The sequence below is a fragment of the Cebus imitator genome, unplaced genomic scaffold (genome assembly GCF_001604975.1).
Source record: "Cebus imitator isolate Cc_AM_T3 unplaced genomic scaffold, Cebus_imitator-1.0 Scaffold8, whole genome shotgun sequence".
NCBI lineage: Eukaryota > Metazoa > Chordata > Mammalia > Primates > Cebidae > Cebus > Cebus imitator.
Genome location: NW_016107323.1, coordinates 3753177 through 3769849, shown reverse-complemented (window position 1 = coordinate 3769849; position 16673 = coordinate 3753177). Strand labels below are relative to the sequence as shown.

The 16673-nt window shown below is 42.2% G+C and overlaps 1 protein-coding gene and 1 long non-coding RNA gene across 13 annotated transcripts in view; one reads left to right on the top strand and one right to left on the bottom strand.

The window, feature by feature from the left end:
- Positions 1 to 5076, bottom strand: part of RIC8B (RIC8 guanine nucleotide exchange factor B) — a 115323-nt gene extending 110247 nt beyond the window's left edge. For 9 of the 12 annotated variants that reach the window (XR_005202273.1, XR_001828788.2, XR_005202276.1 and 6 more), the window contains exon 1: positions 4438 to 5076. Coding sequence is in view for 6 of the 12 variants with exons in the window: in XM_017540887.2 (XP_017396376.1) it covers positions 4438 to 4521 (84 nt within the window). In the remaining 6 variants the exon portion in view is untranslated. The remainder of the gene's footprint in view (positions 1 to 4437) is intronic. The other 3 variants (XM_017540895.2, XM_037742990.1, XM_017540947.2) reach the window with 2 other exon arrangements.
- LOC119473098 overlaps positions 765 to 16673 on the top strand; it is a 54578-nt gene continuing 38669 nt past the window's right edge. The window contains exons 1-2 of the long non-coding RNA XR_005202279.1: positions 765 to 4003; positions 4459 to 4577. This is a non-coding gene — a long non-coding RNA (uncharacterized LOC119473098). The remainder of the gene's footprint in view (positions 4004 to 4458; positions 4578 to 16673) is intronic.

Genomic DNA, 16673 nt, shown 5'->3' with positions numbered 1-16673 from the left:
TACTATTCTGTTTCCTATCAGGGACTAAAGCATTTGAAGATTTTGGTATCCACAGATTCTGGTATCCACAGGAGATCCTGCAAGCAATCCCCTTTGGATTCTGAGAAATAACTGTAGTATACTGCTCCTGAAAAAGAAACTTTTTCTGTGTTCAGAAACACAGAAGAGACAGCGTAAAGGCAACATACCCCCTGCAAAAAGATCCCTGGATATTAAATCTGAAGACCAGGCCACCATTTCCTACCTCTGTGACCTTGAGCCTATATATAGAATACTTCCATCTCCCTCATAAGTTTTAATATGAGAGGATTATGTAAGAGGAATTAGTAAAAGATGACATACAAAATGTGAAAGTGCTTGCAATAATACATAGTACATAGCAGGCACTCAATAAATGTTAACAGGTGAACTGAGAGGAGACAAAAACAATCGCTCTTCCCATTTAAAAAAAAAAAAAAAAAGAAGAAGAAGAAGATATAAAACTCTATGTTTTCATGATGAAATTCCCATTAAAAAAAAAAAAAAAAAGGCCTGGAGCAGTGGCTCATGCCTGTAATCCCAGCACTCTGGGAGGCCAAGGTGAGTGGGGGGAATCACAAGGTTAGGCGTTTCAGACCAACTGGTGAAACCCCTTGTCTACTAAAAAAATACAAAAATTAGCCAGGCATGGTGGCGTGCACCTGTAATTCCAGCTACTCAAGAGGCTGAGGCAGGAGAACTGCCTGAACCCAGAGGGTGGAGGTTGCAGCGAGTCAAGATAGTGCCACTGCACTCCAGCCTGAGTGACAGAGCAAGACTCCATCTCCAAAAAAAAGAAAAAACAAAAATAAAAACAAAGAATTTGCCTATGCTGAGTCCTATGCTGCGTTACGCCCTTGACAAACAGACAAGTTTCATTCTTTCTGGGATAGATAGATCTTTCCTCTCCCCAAGATAAAAAAGGTCAGTGAATGAAGCAAGAAGGCTTGGAAATGAGAATCTACATAAAACAGTAGAAACAGATGTTTCCTGGAGTCGGACAGGTATCTCTCAAAGTGGTACAAGGTATTTTGCTACCCATTATAAAAAGAAAGGGAAGAATGGAGCATAGTCCCAAATTTTAATATTGTGCTATACCAACTCACGCCACATGTTTAATTTTTGTTTTTGTTCAAAGCTAACAGTTATGGGGTGCCTCCTCAGCGGCAGGCACTGTTCTACGTGCTTTATACATGTAACTCATTTAATCCTAACAAGCCTATGATATAGTTACTATTATTATCTATTATTATCTCCATTTGGCAGATGAGGAAACTAAGCCACAGCAAAGTTAAGTAACTTGTCTTAGGGCCACACAAGCCATTAAGTTGAGGATCAGAGGCCATGCTAGCTCCAGAACCTGTGCTCTGGCCACACGACCTCTTAGGTACCCTGGCCATTGTAACTGTAACTTACTGAGCGAGTACTTCCTAGGCACATTGTGCCCAGTGTTAGCATTGTATTTCACTTAATGTAATCTTCGAAATAATTTATGAGAATGGTGATATTATTCCTATTTTATAGATAAGGCAACTGAGACACAGAGGCTTAATATAATTATCCATAGTCATGAAGCTAATAAATGGCAGAGTTGGGATTTGATGCCAAATCCCATTACCTTTCCACTATACCTGACTGCCTCCTTTCAAGGACTAGTTTTATCAGAGAAATAAGGTGGCATAAAGAACCTCCCCACTACTCTCCCAAACAATGAACCAGTCTCTCTCTCTCTCCATCATTCATTTCTCTCTATTGGACTCCTCAATGCCCCATAATCACCTCATAATCCAAATATTTCTCAAATCAATGTTTCCAGATAAGGAAACGGAAGTATATGGTACCTAGCTATTTTTTTTTAGAGTTCCAAATTCCACATACCATAGAGCTGGGCAATTTAATTCCACCTCCCCATTCTTACTGCCTGAACCACTATAAACATACATCTACTTTCTATTCATCTGCTCCCAAAATCTCTCCCTTTGACAGGCAAAACCTCACTGCAATATGATGGTCAGCCATTTTCTTTGTACTATAAGCAGCCCTACTATACTGGCCCTACTACAGTCAGTATTAAATATGAAAGCTTTCTGGCCAGGCACAGTGGTTCACACCTATAATCCCAGCATTTTGGGAGGCCAAGGTCAGAGGATTGCTTGAGCCTAGCAGTTTGAGAGCAGCCTGGGCAACATAGTGAGACCCCCATCATTATAAAAAATAAATTTAACAGTTACCCAGGTTCTGTGGCACACACCTGTAGGCCCAGCTACTTGGGAGGGGTGGGGGGAGGAGATGGAAGTTGCAGTGAGTCATGATCACACCAGTGCACTCCAGCCTGGGCGATAAATACAGACCCTGCCTCCAAAAAGATAAAAGAAAGAAAGAAAAAGAAGAGAGCACTTTCTTCTGAAAGAGCTAACTGCCCCAGTTCACATCTAGTCAGAGCACTCTCAGGCTTCCTCCCAAAATTACAAGTGTTTGGGAATCTTTTGAAACACTTCAGGATACCACCTTAAGCAACGCACACACCATGCAAAACACCTTAAAAACATTCCCAATACAAAAGGGGATCTGGAGAAGTTCAGGATTTAAGCTCCGACAGCACCTGGCCAGGAGTGGTAAGCAGATACCAATCTGGAGGGAGACCAACAAGAGATAAATTGGAGGAAGCAAATCTGATGTCTATTTAGTTTAGCCATAAAGGGAAGGGGAAATATTAAAGAAGGTGATTATATTCAGTTGAAGGTCTTTCTTCCTCCCCTACAGAAACAAATTCCTATTAATTGCTGGGTATCTGGCATATAATAAATGCTAAATAAACATTGGCTGATTGAACAAATTGCCAAGTTCTCTTGCATTTCTTGCTTCTGAAAATCAGTTTGGAGCTGCCTCGTATCTTTTCTGGAAAGCAGTAATAAATCGGGTTAAATCATTATAATTTCCACAATATGCATTAAATGAGTTATTCCTAAATTAGGCAGACATGTTCAACAGTAAAGCATATCGGAAAGTGAAAGAGCTAAGATATGAATATATAGAACCTGTGTATCCTCCCAAGGAAAGCAACACAGTACTGTAGAAAGAGCGCTGTACTTGGAGTTGGACAACCTAAATTCAAATCTCTGCTCCATCTCTCAGTAGCTGTGTGGACTTGGGACCACATTATTATCCTAAATTTTATCATTTGTGAATTGGGGAATACCATCACTCTCCTCACAGGCTTGTTGGTAAGATTAAATGGGAATTAAGCCGCCAGTATGCCATTTCTGCCCTGGGTAGAAAAGATTCAAAAAATAAGACACAAATTGTCAATAATACAAAGTGTATGGATGCAGTGGTGGGCACAAAGCAAACACTGAAGGGGAGATTATGTACGGAGGCAAAAGAAAGAAAAACATTACAGCTAGGTTGTGACTTGGTGTTGGGTGTGTTTCACAGAAGGGAGTCGTCAGTCACTACTATAAAGGAGTCTTCTAAACCAAAGGATAAAGGTGTGGTAGGCTATCTTTTGAAGTGAGCATGTAAAATTCCTGGAAGGAAAAGTAATGAAGAGCTAACGGTTCTTGGAAAGAGGTTCAGAGAACTGACGGATTTATAACAAGATACTCTTTTACAGCAGTTGTAAAGTGGAAGGAACTAAACTGGAATACGAGCTCCAAGCATGACCTTGGGCAAGTTATTTAACCAATCTAAAGTCTCAATTGCAAAATGCAGATAATACCTCACGGAATTGCTCTAAGATTAAATGAGATAATGGACAGCAAAACTGTTAATGCGATACGAATAATAGGTATCATTAGGAGTTACATTGTCCACCCACTTACAACATAATACGTCCATGACCTTGGGCGTGATTTCAGCTCTTTGCACCTCGGTTTTCTCATCTATAAAATGGGGAGGATGAGACCATCTACCCTATAAACACTATGAGGATCAAAGGAGACCATAGATGAAACATCAATGCCTCGAAAACCGTACCGTGATAAAGGTATAGAAAAAACTGCCACCGTCGCTATACATTTTATGCATGTCAAGGGATGTGTTTATGCAAGGAAGCACGTATTTTTATGCTATACAGGTGAGGAAGCCTCGCATCCATTTATGCATCCAGGAGTGTGGCATGGGGCACAGATGCACATCTACGGATTCCTGGGGTGTGACTTGCACGCTTGAGAGGAGGGCCGGAGGTCAAGCTGCTGGGCCAGGAATCAGAGGAGTGGGCGCTAGAGTGGGTGTAGTGGGATGCAGGATACACGGATGGAAAAGGCTGGGGGCACAAACACGCATGCCCAAGCCGGAAACGTTTTCGTGGAAGAGCAATGCGCATCCCCGGAATGAGGGGGGTGGGGAAGGATGCGATGTGCAAGCACGGAGGGCGGCCCGGGGGTGCGATATCGCACGCCCGGGGCCAGGACTCTTTACCTTGTCGCTGTAATCCCTCAGGACCCGCTCGATAGCCCCCGCTTCGCCGGCCCGGACGATATAGAGGGCGCGCTCCTCATCCATGGCCGCAGGTGCGGGGGAGCCGCGGCCGCTCTGCGCGCCCAAGCCGCTGCCTCCAGGTAAACGCCTCGCGCCCCCGCTCGCTCGCTCCTTCCCAGCTTCCTTCCTTCCCTCTTTTCCCTCCCTCCCTCCTGCCTCCAACCCGCCAGCCTCCGCCCGGGCCGGCCGTACGTCACGCCCCTCAACTTTCACCCCGCGACGTCACCGCTCCCCCAACAACCGGCGCCTCACGGCCGCCCCCGACCAGGCCCAGGACTAGGTCGAGGCCTGGCGAGCGGACCGAGCCGGAGTCAGGCTCGAAGCTCTGCTTGCTCTCCTGCCTCTCCCTCCCTCGGTAAAGTGTCTAGTCTTTTGAGGGGGCTTTCACAGACTGAGCCGTTCTTTCCTGACCCTCCTCTATGAATCATTCTCGGCGGACAAGAGCAACCCTTCTCTTCTCCGCCCATCTATGAACCAGCAGCCAAATGGACTACAATTCCCTGCATGCAATGGGGTTATCCCGCTCTTCCATCTGATTTACTGGAGTGCCAATGGCATGCTGGGATTAGTAGTCATCCAGACGGAAAGACTTCCCTCCAAGGGCATGCTGGGAACTGTGGTACGGCGAGGGCCGGAAATGGGAGTCTGGCGGCCGCCTGAGACCAGCGGCGGGGAGACCGTTAGAGGGAGGGTCTAAGCCTGTGCCTTGGTTTTGTTCCTTAGGCTGCTGAATGTCCTGCTCCAGCCTCGGCTGGTTGGGCTGGCTGGACTGGCTGATGGTCGCGGAAGCTGCCACCCCTTGGTGGGAACTGTCAAGCACCGGTTTAATTCCCTTTTCTCATTTAGCGGTTTCGGTCTCGGAAATTCCTTCCACTCTTGTTTGCATTCTTATTATGTACTCAGCTACAGTAACATGGGAAATAATCTAAGGCAGTTATCTGGATAAAAGAGGACTTGGCGATTTTTTTTTTTTTTTTGGCTTAATACTAATCTTTAGCATACATTTCGTGCACCGGGCTCCAGACTTTCTTAGGTAATTTCCCTATATTGTCCAATTCTCGACACAAATTTTTGTGAAAACAAAAAGGAACCCGAATAGTTTAATTTATCTTAAGTCATACGGCCAGGGAATGGGAAAGTCGTGGTTTGAAACCAGGCCTCCCCCATCCCCCATTCCCCACCCCCACCCCGAAGCGGCTGCTCTAAGACAAGGAATTGTAATAATACTGATACAGTAGCTGTGGTGGTGATGATAAAGGTTCTCATTGTCCCAGTGGTAATTACGTGCCAGGCGCTCTGTTAATACTTCACCTATGTTAGCTCAATCAACTTCATACACATTCATTCAACAAATATTTCAGAGCCTGTGCTGTGCCCAGGCACTGTTCAATGCAGTGTGGATACAGTGGGCCCAAAATAAAGTCCCTGCCTTCGTGGAGTTTCCATTATAGTGAGCACCCACATGAGTTATTCTCATTAAGATGAAGAAACTAAGTCTTGGAGAGGTTAATTGGTTAATTTATCGAAATTGCAGATTTGTGGAAACTGAATTTGAACTCAGAGCCCGTTCTCTTTCTGCTCTCTCAAGCTTGAGTTGATGGAGAGTGGATGAATTCTCCAAGTAACTCCAAGTTTTTCATTCCAAGCAGCCTTTATCAGTAATCATCCTTGATGCCTCTCTTACCAGTCTCTCCTTCCTGAGCTGTGCTGAAGAGAAACTAGAAGGGGCAAAAGTTTATTCATCTAATAATTGAATTTCTTCTATGTTGCTAGATATTCTGCTAGATGCTGGGAATTTGGAGATAAGAATAAATGGGACTTGAGTTTATGGATCTTTTGGTCTTTCTGTGGATTATACTTTCCATGCAGCAAACATTTATTGAGCATATTCGTTGAGTCAGGCATTGGAACAGGTGCTCTGTAATTAAGTCAGAAAGATTTTAATCCATATTTCCAAAAAGCACATTTTAATAAGGTCTTGGAATAGTTAGCTGAATTCCTAAGGTAATAGTAACATCTTCCAATTGTTTTTAACAGTTTACAGAACATTTTAATACTCGTTATCTCAATGGATCATTGGGGAAGGTATTTTTCCCACTTTATAGATAAGAAAATAGGCTCAGACAAGTTAAGTAACAAGAACTGGGACTCAAACTGAGAGCTGTTAACAAAGTATTTGGGTACCTACTCTGTGTCCAGTACAATATTAAGTGCTTTGGGGGTAACCATATATTTATTTTTGGAGCAAGGGTCTCCCAGAGAGGATATTAAACAAGCACAAAGTATTTTATTTCCGTAGAGACGTTTCTCTTTAGAATCCTTTTAGGTCTCTGACATTTCAGGCACATGTCTTTGAAATGTCTGTTTGCCAGAAATAGGCTATGTTTTTAGGCTCCAATTCTGTACTTCTAAAAAGAGATTTAAAAAATGTAAAACCACATGAATTAGCGACTTGAGAAGTTGTACTTTAGTAATTTTAATTAAATGTTAGTATTCTGATTTTATAACTCAAAGGAATCTTTGACTCTAATTCAAGTCATCTTTTGACCACTGACGAGACTCTGGTTCCAGAAAAATTAAGTGGCTTGTCCAAGGTCAATAGCTACAAGCAGACTCTGGGAATGGAGTCTAGACCAACTGAGTCGTAGGTTACTACATCACTTTACCTCCTTGAACATTAGTTATGGGATACTTTCAGGGACTAGAGACTCTAGTGCTGTTTCAACTCCACTTCCTGGTGATGCTTGGGTTGCATGATAGCAAGGAATTAAGATTTAGAGCCTTGGTAATCAAAGCAACAAATATTTATTCACGAGTTGTTGCTCTTAGAAACAGTAATATAGTAATCCTATACATATTTATGTACAGAGCTTTTAAATTCTGAAAATATCTCCATGTAGATTATTTGATTTAATTCTTGTAATAGCTGACATCGTAAGATCAATAAGACAGGCACTGTCTTCTTTTTTACAGAGAAAAGGGAAGTTCAGGGTATTGATTAGCTGGCTTGTAAACAAAGAAGTTTGCTAATAAGTGGTATGGTTAAGGGCTAGAAGTGCCCTGGCCTCTGATAACATAAAATGTTATGGACTTTCAGGTTAGGGCCAATGAAAAAGCCTGCAAATAGATACTAGTCATTTATTTTGGACTTTGATATCCTGCTGTGGCATTTCCTCTTGCCATGACAATGGGCTAGTTGGTATGTGCCAAATTGAAGGTCTTTAATGAGTACCTGGTGCTAACAGCTTTAAAATTCAACTGTTCCGTATGTAATACTTTTAATACATTTTCTTTAGAAGAAAGCAGAAATTTAAAGCCTTAGCATCTTGGTCTATTGGCTATAGCTCCAGAATTGGAGCTCAGAGAATTCCACTAATTCAAGATATGACTTGTCACTCAGCAACCACCACCTCACTATATGAAGCCACTCACTCAACCTTTTTTGAGGTTTAGAAAATTAGAACTGAAATAATATCTGGATTAATCCCACAGTGTCCTTAGCTGCTAAACTAAGGGATTGATCTAGATATTATTTCAGTTCTAAATTTTTCAGTTCTAAAATTTTGTGATTCTCAGAAAAACAAAACCACCTTTAAATATGCTCATTCTTTAGAAAAACCTATTAATAAGAGTGGGGGTGTGAAAATCAATATGTGCAAATCAGATATCAGTATATGTGCAAATCATTCCTTGGGCATACCTCCAAAGATTCTGATTCAGTTGATCTGTGGTAAAGTCTGGATACTGGTAGTTTTAAAAGCTTCTCAGTTGATTTGAATAAGCACCTAGTTTTGAGAACCACTGGATCAATATTTTGGTAGAGTATCTACGATTGAACTGGTTTTTTGATAGACCCCCAAACTCATGTGCATGTAACTCATTAGTCTTTGAGAAGTAACCTGGCATTGTGAAAGCTATTTCATTTTTTACCAAGAATACAGTCTCAACCAGGTGCGGTGGCTCACGCCTGTAATCCAAGCACTTCAGAAAGCCAAGGTGGGCAGATCACTTGAGAAGTTCAAGACCAGCCTGGCCAAAATGTTGAATCCCCATTTCTACTAAAAATACAAAAATTAGCTGGGCGTGGTGGTGCATGCCTGTAATCCCAGCTACTTGGGAGGCTGAGGCCAGAGAATCGCTTGAACTCGGAAGGCACAAGTTGCAGTGAGCCAAGATTGTGCCATTGCACTCCAGTCTGGGCAACAGACTCTGTCTCAAAAAAAAAAAAAGAAAGGGAAAAAAATGAATGCAGTCTACCTTTTATAGCAAAGTTAACATAGTTTGATCCTTTAACATATTTAGTGCTCACTGGAGCACAGCATTGTCTTAGATATCATAAAAAAATTTTTTTAAGTATAAATAATTAATTCTGTCGTTTGGGGTTATAAGAAACAACCAAACAATAAACTAATCTTTTTTACTGATAGGAAAGAACAAATTGAGCATAGTACTGCACACATCAAAGGAAAATAAGCATTAATGGGAAGGAGAGTATTCAGAATACCCTTCTTGAAGGAGGTGATCTACAGAGGGATGGTGGAAAGAACATAGAGGGCTCCCAGACAGAGGGAAATGCTGTGAGAAAAGGTCAGGAGGCCAAAATTAACAAGAAGCTTGTTGAGAAATGATACCAACTTGGTTGAACTTGGAAGCCAGCAATGGAGATTTCTTAGAGGTCAGTTTGGTCAGTGGGAAAGGAAAAGTTAAATGTGAAAGGTGTTTCATAATCAATGATGACTCTATAACCAGCCAGTCCAACTTCAACTTACAACATATCGCATTCCTGAAAATGTTACCTTACAATGCTGTGTGACATAAAATTAAATAGAATTGGGAGACAGGAGAGGGGAGGGTCTGTTGCTGATTGTCTTCAGATCTTTAAGCACATTATTTTATCTCTGGATCTCATAATATTAGAGTTAGACTAGATGACTTCAAGGTTTTTTTTTTTAACTCTTAAAATTTTACTTGATTCAGCCTTTCAGCACCCTTATGAGGTTCCTCAGTAATATTCGCTGTATTCTGATTGCTTAAATTGAGCCCATGCCGTTAGTCCTTGGCAAATATCCCTCTAGTTGTTTAATATTGATTGACTACCCACAGTGGGACTCTTAGATTAAGCACACAAAATAGGCTCTGCCCTTTAGGAGTTTTTATTTATCCAAGAGCAGGAATGTGGGTCAGACCTATTTGCATCTCGCTGACTTGGAATCCCATCCAAACACCTCTTGGGAAAACCCAGCACTTTGGGTGGCAATGCTGTAATGTGGTGAAAGAACTCGGACTGAGAATTGGAAAACCTGGTTTTTAGTCCTGACTCACTGTGTGAGTCTCAGAAGCCGATCGTTTGTCAAATTCCTTGAAACCCTTCTGGCAACCGTTTTTTTGTTTTTTTTTTTTTTTGATCTAACAGGAAAACCTGAAAGCCAAAAGACTTCTAGTTTGAATTTTAACTCTGGGTGTTCAGGGATAAATCACTTGCCCTCTTTGAGCACCGATTTTTCTCAACTGTAATGAGCATAATTATACCTACTTTGCAGTAGGTTGGAAGGGTTAAAAGAGATGGCTGTCAAAGTGGCCAGCAAGGCAGACCTGGCATGGAGTAGCCACTAAAATGTTAGCTGAACTGGAATGAAAAATGCAACCTTCCTTAGAAAGATGTGAAGATTCAGAGCTAAACATATTGCTGTTCCTATGGATGCACAAATGCATGAGCTTTGTTGTTACTGCTGTTGTTTCTAACAACAGCAAAGTGATTCCAGTGTGTTGCTTTGGTCTTTAGACCTTGAAGTTAACATTTTAACACTGACATGCTGTAAGACAGTTTTGGGATAGTGACTGTTACGGGTGTGTGTGTGTAAATAGGAATCTAAAACACTCTTTCAACACCCCCTCCCCATATCAATGCCTTTGCAATTAAGTTTATTGAGATTCACATGTCAGAGGAAATATATTCTCACAACCTTTCTTCCCACCACCTCCTTTTGCAGTAAGGCATTAATTTACTTACCAACATTTGATTAAACTCTTAAGGTTCAACCCTAGGAGGAGGTAGCGGTGGACAAAGGATTATTGTCATTCATCATCAACACATTTTAGTCTTCCCCTCGAGTTGCCTATGAAGGATTAGCATTTCCCTGAAAGGAGGAGGACAGAATAAATTGCGTCTACCGCCAAAGAACTGCCAGCTCCTTTCAGCTGGGGGCACATACCGGGAGCTTTTCCCATATTAGTCAGCTTTATCTCAACTTTTGGGCAGTGCCTACATCTGAATTTCATGGGTTTCAGGGTCAGTCAAAACAGAATTGTAGGGCTGTTGAGGTCAGAGGCCACCTCTGTCAAAGAGTAGTGACCTTAACAGCAAGAGGTAGCCAGTCTCCTCCATGCTCCCTCCTCCCCCACCCCAATGACTTCATTCTAGTGAATGCTTGGCTCATTGCACGCCCCCCTGCAGAGCTTTTTTTTCCGACCTGGTAATAAAAATCCTCTGTGACCTGGTATTTTTTTTTTCATTATTACTGATTTTCTTTTATTCCTGTTTATCTACAGAATAACCAAATTTCGGTCATAGATAATGCACTGGTTTGTATGTACATTGGGAAATGACAGAGGGAAAGGTAGTCTGCCATTTATTTACAGTGAGCAGAATGCCACCTCTGGTATAGGGGAAGATCTGGTGCCCAGCTTAGAAACTGCCTGCCTTTCTTGAGCACAAAAATTTCCCAGAACTTCTGAAACTCTTTTCCAGCCCAGTAGGTTCTATTACCACAGTCAATGTTGGTTTTTAAAACTGCAAAACTGCTTAGGAGAGGGGAATGGAAGTTGGGATGGAGGTGGGTGGGTGGGAAGAAAAGTAGGAAGCACAGACAGGCTCTGGAGTAGTATTTCTCTTCTTGTGTTTTAAAAATTAATATATAGAGAGAGACAGAGTCTCACTATGTTGCCATGCTCTTAAATTCCTGGCCTCAAGTGATCCTTCCACCTTGGCCTCTCAGCGTGCTGTGGTTATAGGTGTGAGCCACTGTGCCTGGAGTACTTTTCAGATCCCAGCTCTGGCACTTAAACTGTAACCTTCAACACGACATTAAGCTGCTCAGAGGCTCCATTTCTTCACCTGTAAACAGAAGCGATTATGCCACTGGTATTGCAGGGAACTGTGAGAAGAATACATGGTGAGTCTAATGTGCCTGGTACAGAGTAGGCTCTCATAAATGGAAGACTCCATGGATTAAGGCAGATCTATTTCAGAAATGTGTCCCTGAGTGTGAGGTGAGGAAAGAGTGTTGCCGACTTCGAATTTAAAGATCATCCTTCTGCCTTGACTACATTTTGTTTCTTAAGACATCTTGAAGTTTATTGTTTCTGCGAGGTGTGGCATGTGCCAAGGCATTCTGGATACCATCCCTCACAGGGGCACAGTTTGATAGTTCCTTGAGAATTCACTCTTTTAAACTTCATTCAGAGGCTTTTCTTTTATAAGAGGAGACTTTAAATACCAAGTATCAGCACTTCAGCTCTTTCTGAGACTGATTCTCTTACCCCTGCTGTCACGGTCAGACCTCATTATTTTTCATAATAGATCTTAAACAGCTGGTTTTAGCTCTTGAGGCATTTATGATGAGAAAGGGAGACATATAACTGGGGAGTCCTATTTCTCCCACCCACCATCTCTCTTCACCCACACTCCTTTCCTAGCAACAGCTCTTTCTTCATCTTTTGTGGCCCACGTCTTCCGTCCCACCTACACCAGCAGCAGCAAAATATGGGGGTGAGAAGGTGGTGGCGGGGTTGGGGGAGGCTGAGAAGCAGGAGGGGGATTGGGGGAAGAGTTTCAGGGAGGAGGCTGGTGAAGCACAAAAGGTTCTGACCTCCTTGGAAGAAGAGGAAGCCCCAAGGACTGAGTCCAAGCTGGCTTAGCTTGGGAGGCTGCCAAGAAACTGAAGCAGAGAAGTTCCAGGTTAGAAGGGCAGGCAGCAAAGTGGTAAGGAGGTGGGGGTGGCTGAAGGGCAAACAAAACAGTGCAGTTTAGGGCAAAGTTTGTCAGCTAAGGGAAAACTGTGCACGGTGTAGGTTATTGTGGAGTGCTGCTACTTACACAGAGCATGGTCTCTGGACAAACAACACTGTGAAAAAGAAACTTGGGTCACATGTTCAGGGAGTAGTAGTCCCTGAAGTTTAGAACTTGAGGGTGGAAGGGATTGTATTTCTCAACCTTGACTGCATATTGAATCACCTGGGGAGCTTAGGAAAATACTGATGCCTGGGTCACATTCCAATTCATTATTCATTGTGGGTGGGACCTATACATCAGGATTTTTATCTTTATTATTTATTGAGACAGGTCTCTGTCGCCCAACCTGAAGTGTGGTGGCCCAATCATAGGTCACTGTAAGCCCAAATAGCTGATCTCAAGTGATCTTCCCACCTCAGCCTCCTGAATAGCTAGGTGAATATCATCACTACTGGCTAATTTTTAAATTTTTTGTAGGGATGGGGTCTCACTATATTGCCCAGGCTGGTCTGAAACTCCTGACCTCAAGTGATCCTCCTGCCTTGGCCTCCCAAAGGGCTGGGATTATAGGTTTGAGCCTCTGCACTCAGCCTATACATCAGTATTTTTAAAACGTTGACTAGGGAACTCTAATGGCAGCAGTCAGAGAACCACTGACATCCAATCCTACTTAGCACAGGAATGGCCCCTCTACAACATCGTTGGTGAAACTGGGATTTGACCTCAGTTCTCCCTCACTTGAAAGCCACCAAAGGAGTCAATTTTTTGAAAGCTTCTAGGATGATAATTTGCATACTTGAAGTTCTTGCCCAAGTCTGAATTCTATGCTCCTGCTCTCACTAGACTTCAGGGACCTTTCCCGTAGGCTACAGAAGACCTATGGCAACTCTTCCCCACGTACCTTCCACTGTAATAAGGGGGATATTTATACTATCCCTCTATCTAGGATTTATGGGATTTTTTCTTTTTTTTTTTAAACAGGGTATCACTGTCACCCCAGCTGGAGCGCAGTGGCGCAATGTCAGCTCACTGCAATCTTTGCCTCCCAAGCTCAAGCAATTCTCCCACGTCAGCCTCCCAAGTAGCTGGGGCTACAGGCATGCGCCACCACACCTAGCTAATTTTTGTATCTTTGGTAGAGGCACCAAGTTGCTTAGGCTGGTCTCAAACTCCTGAGTGCAAACTCAAGTGATCTACCCACCTCAGCCTTCCAAAATGCTAGGATTACAGGTGTGAGCCACCATGCCTGGCCTTAATTTTTTTTTAATCTTGCAAGTCTGCCTTTAAATGGTGCAAAACGTTAGGACAAAATAGCCGTTTGTTTTTGCTATCTTTCCTTCTCTAGTTTCACTTCAGACATTTTGATTGACTTTTAAGCAAATATTAAGGCCAATTTTTAAGGGAGAAGAAAATTGCCAAACACTACTCTCCAGAGTTGTGCAAGGGAGGACGAGTTGGACTCATGAGCCTCACTCTGTGTTGTAGCACCAGCTGGTGGAGCCAGTGCCTTCTCTCCTGTGGCTCCCTCCCTAAATCACTGCCCCAGCTGCCAGTCTACTCTGTTTTTTGTTTTCCCTAAGCGGTCCATCCTCCTCACCCAGATCTGCCAGCCCTGGTCCATCAGTGCAGACTATAAGTTGGAATGTCATAATCATGTAACACACCTGCTTGAGGTCCAGAGTGGGGAGATGAACCATTCAAGATCACCTTGCAATTTTCATAATTTCCTCCCATTTAGGTTGGGCTTACTCAATGGCAAACATTTTGGATTGGTCTGTGCCTGGGTTCAGTTTCAGAGGAGCCACAAATTCTCTTTCTATCCAGAGCTGGGGTGTACTAGAGGCCTGACAAAGGACACAGCAGGATGGAATCCGAGGACACCACAGGCCTGCAATGTGGGTGAGCCATCCTGGCTGTTGTTCATGACTTCAGCCAGTTTCAAGCTGGCAGAGTTCTTTTCAGAAAAAGTCCAAAGAGGGGAGGGTCCCTTTATTGCCAAGACTCTTCTGTTCTTCCCCTGACAAGTGACTGGCCCCACTCCCAGCTGCCAACCTTGCCTGAATTTCTCATTCTGGTGACTGGCTGGGAGCTATCAGAGAGAAAGAAGGTGCATTTGAGTCATATGCTCACAGCAGCTGTTGCCTTTTCCTATTCAGATCTTTCCTGGTTGTGAAGTTGAAAGTTTTTAAACAATTGGGAACATAGGCAGTACTCGGCTCCCAAGAGGTAGGCACCTTGTGCTCTGGAGAGAAGGCCCAGTGGTCTCTTGCCCTCATCTGAAGCTCCCTTCTGTTCCGGGGTGCTGATGATGCCTAGGTCTTTGTTGGGCTGTGAAAGGGAGGCACACATTTTCTTCCTTGCAGAGTTCCTGGAGTGACCTATTCTCTGGGCCTCAGGCCCTTGTTGATTATGACTAGTTTTTCCTAAAGATTTATGCAGTTAATGAACTTGTGGCTGTTACGTGTAAATGGATGTTCTGTGCTGTTGTTACCTGACTAAAGAATTTGGTGATTACTTTTTTGTGCTTAGTAAGTCAAAAGTCAGACTTCCTACACCTTTTCATTTATTTAAGGGAGCTCTAGCTTTGAATTGTAAGACAGCGACTGGTCTGGTCACTCTGAGGTTTATTTTTTGCAGTGACTAAATCTGAAAATGCATTCTTCCTTTCCTTTACTTTCCTTATATGAAAGCCAACTAATGGATTTTGGACAAAAGATCAAACTAATTGACCATCAGAAAGTGAAATTCATCTGCTTTCTTTTTGTAGAACAACATAGATAAATATAAGGGGATACTCTGTATAATATATAATTTTAATCTTAAAAATCATGTTCAGGTATAAATATATTATGTAATAGAAAGTAGGAACTTGGCTTTAAATATAAATCTTTCAAAATGCAAATTGAGTTGTCAAGTTCTCATGCCTTTTAGTTAATATTCTCACTACCCCAATTTCTGGAAATCTGTGGTTCTGAACCTGTCAGAGATCCTAGACTCTTAATGTTTGATAAAAACACCATCATTGTACTTCTTCTATACCCCACTCCTCTCAGCCCCAGAATAAAAATACAGTGCTGGAGAAGAATCTGTTAATACTTATTAAGTATGCAGTAATGTTGCTGTTCTGTTCCGGAAGTTTATTAGCATTTAAAGCACTGCACTTGAAATATCTTTACACCCAGTGATCATTAAAGCATAGTAAACTAAGTACCAGGGGACCTCTTAATGATGTTGGTATTGAAGATAATATTCCCTATAAAAGCTGAAAGGGTCCTGCCTTTGGGTGACACTAACCATTGTATAGACTTAGGACTCATCTCCATGCGTAGAGAACAACTGGTCCCCTGCAAACCTCTGTCAGGCTGTAGGTACTATATTTACTTAATCATTATTCAAGGACAGGACGTGTGGCTTATACACATTTTAATTAAAATATGACAAGATGATGGGGAACCGGATAAACACAGCCAAGTAAGACTACTCAGTTTTTTTCTGCCTACTTACACCCTAAGAATTAAGAATGTTAGTTATATTATAGCACACACACACACAGACACACACACACAGACAGAGGTCATGTCAAATGAAAAGTGAAAAGAAAGCAGGTCATTTCAATACTTTTTATTTGAGTGTGAAACCATTCATATCTTGCACAACTGTACAGATAAAACTATTTCCATTTTAGCTGTAGACACAATTATCACACTGAGAGGTGTGATCAAAGATTTTATTTACAGAACAGTTGCTAAAACATCCGATGTCATATTTCCATTTATTTCTTACCCATAGGGTAATAGGTCCACCATAATTGCGTGGTGCATTTTATAATACAGAAAGAAAACCTATATTAATCTCTAAGAAACCTCACAAATTACTACAAATCTGACAGAAAAATGCCTACGAAAAAATTTTCCAAAAGTACAATACATTTTTATTTCCACACATACACAGTATAGTATAGGCTCAAAGGCACAGCTTTGAATTTTTTTCTATCAAAGTGTCGGAAATTATTATAGTTTTATGAAGGAACCATGAAAGTCATTTTCACACTTGGTGCTTGGTAAGTTAAAGTTTGGTCCATCCAGTTTCACAAAGTTAACACAGCAGAGCTGAGTGTGATACTCAATGCCATAAATCCACATTCTCATAGAACTTTAAAAAAAAA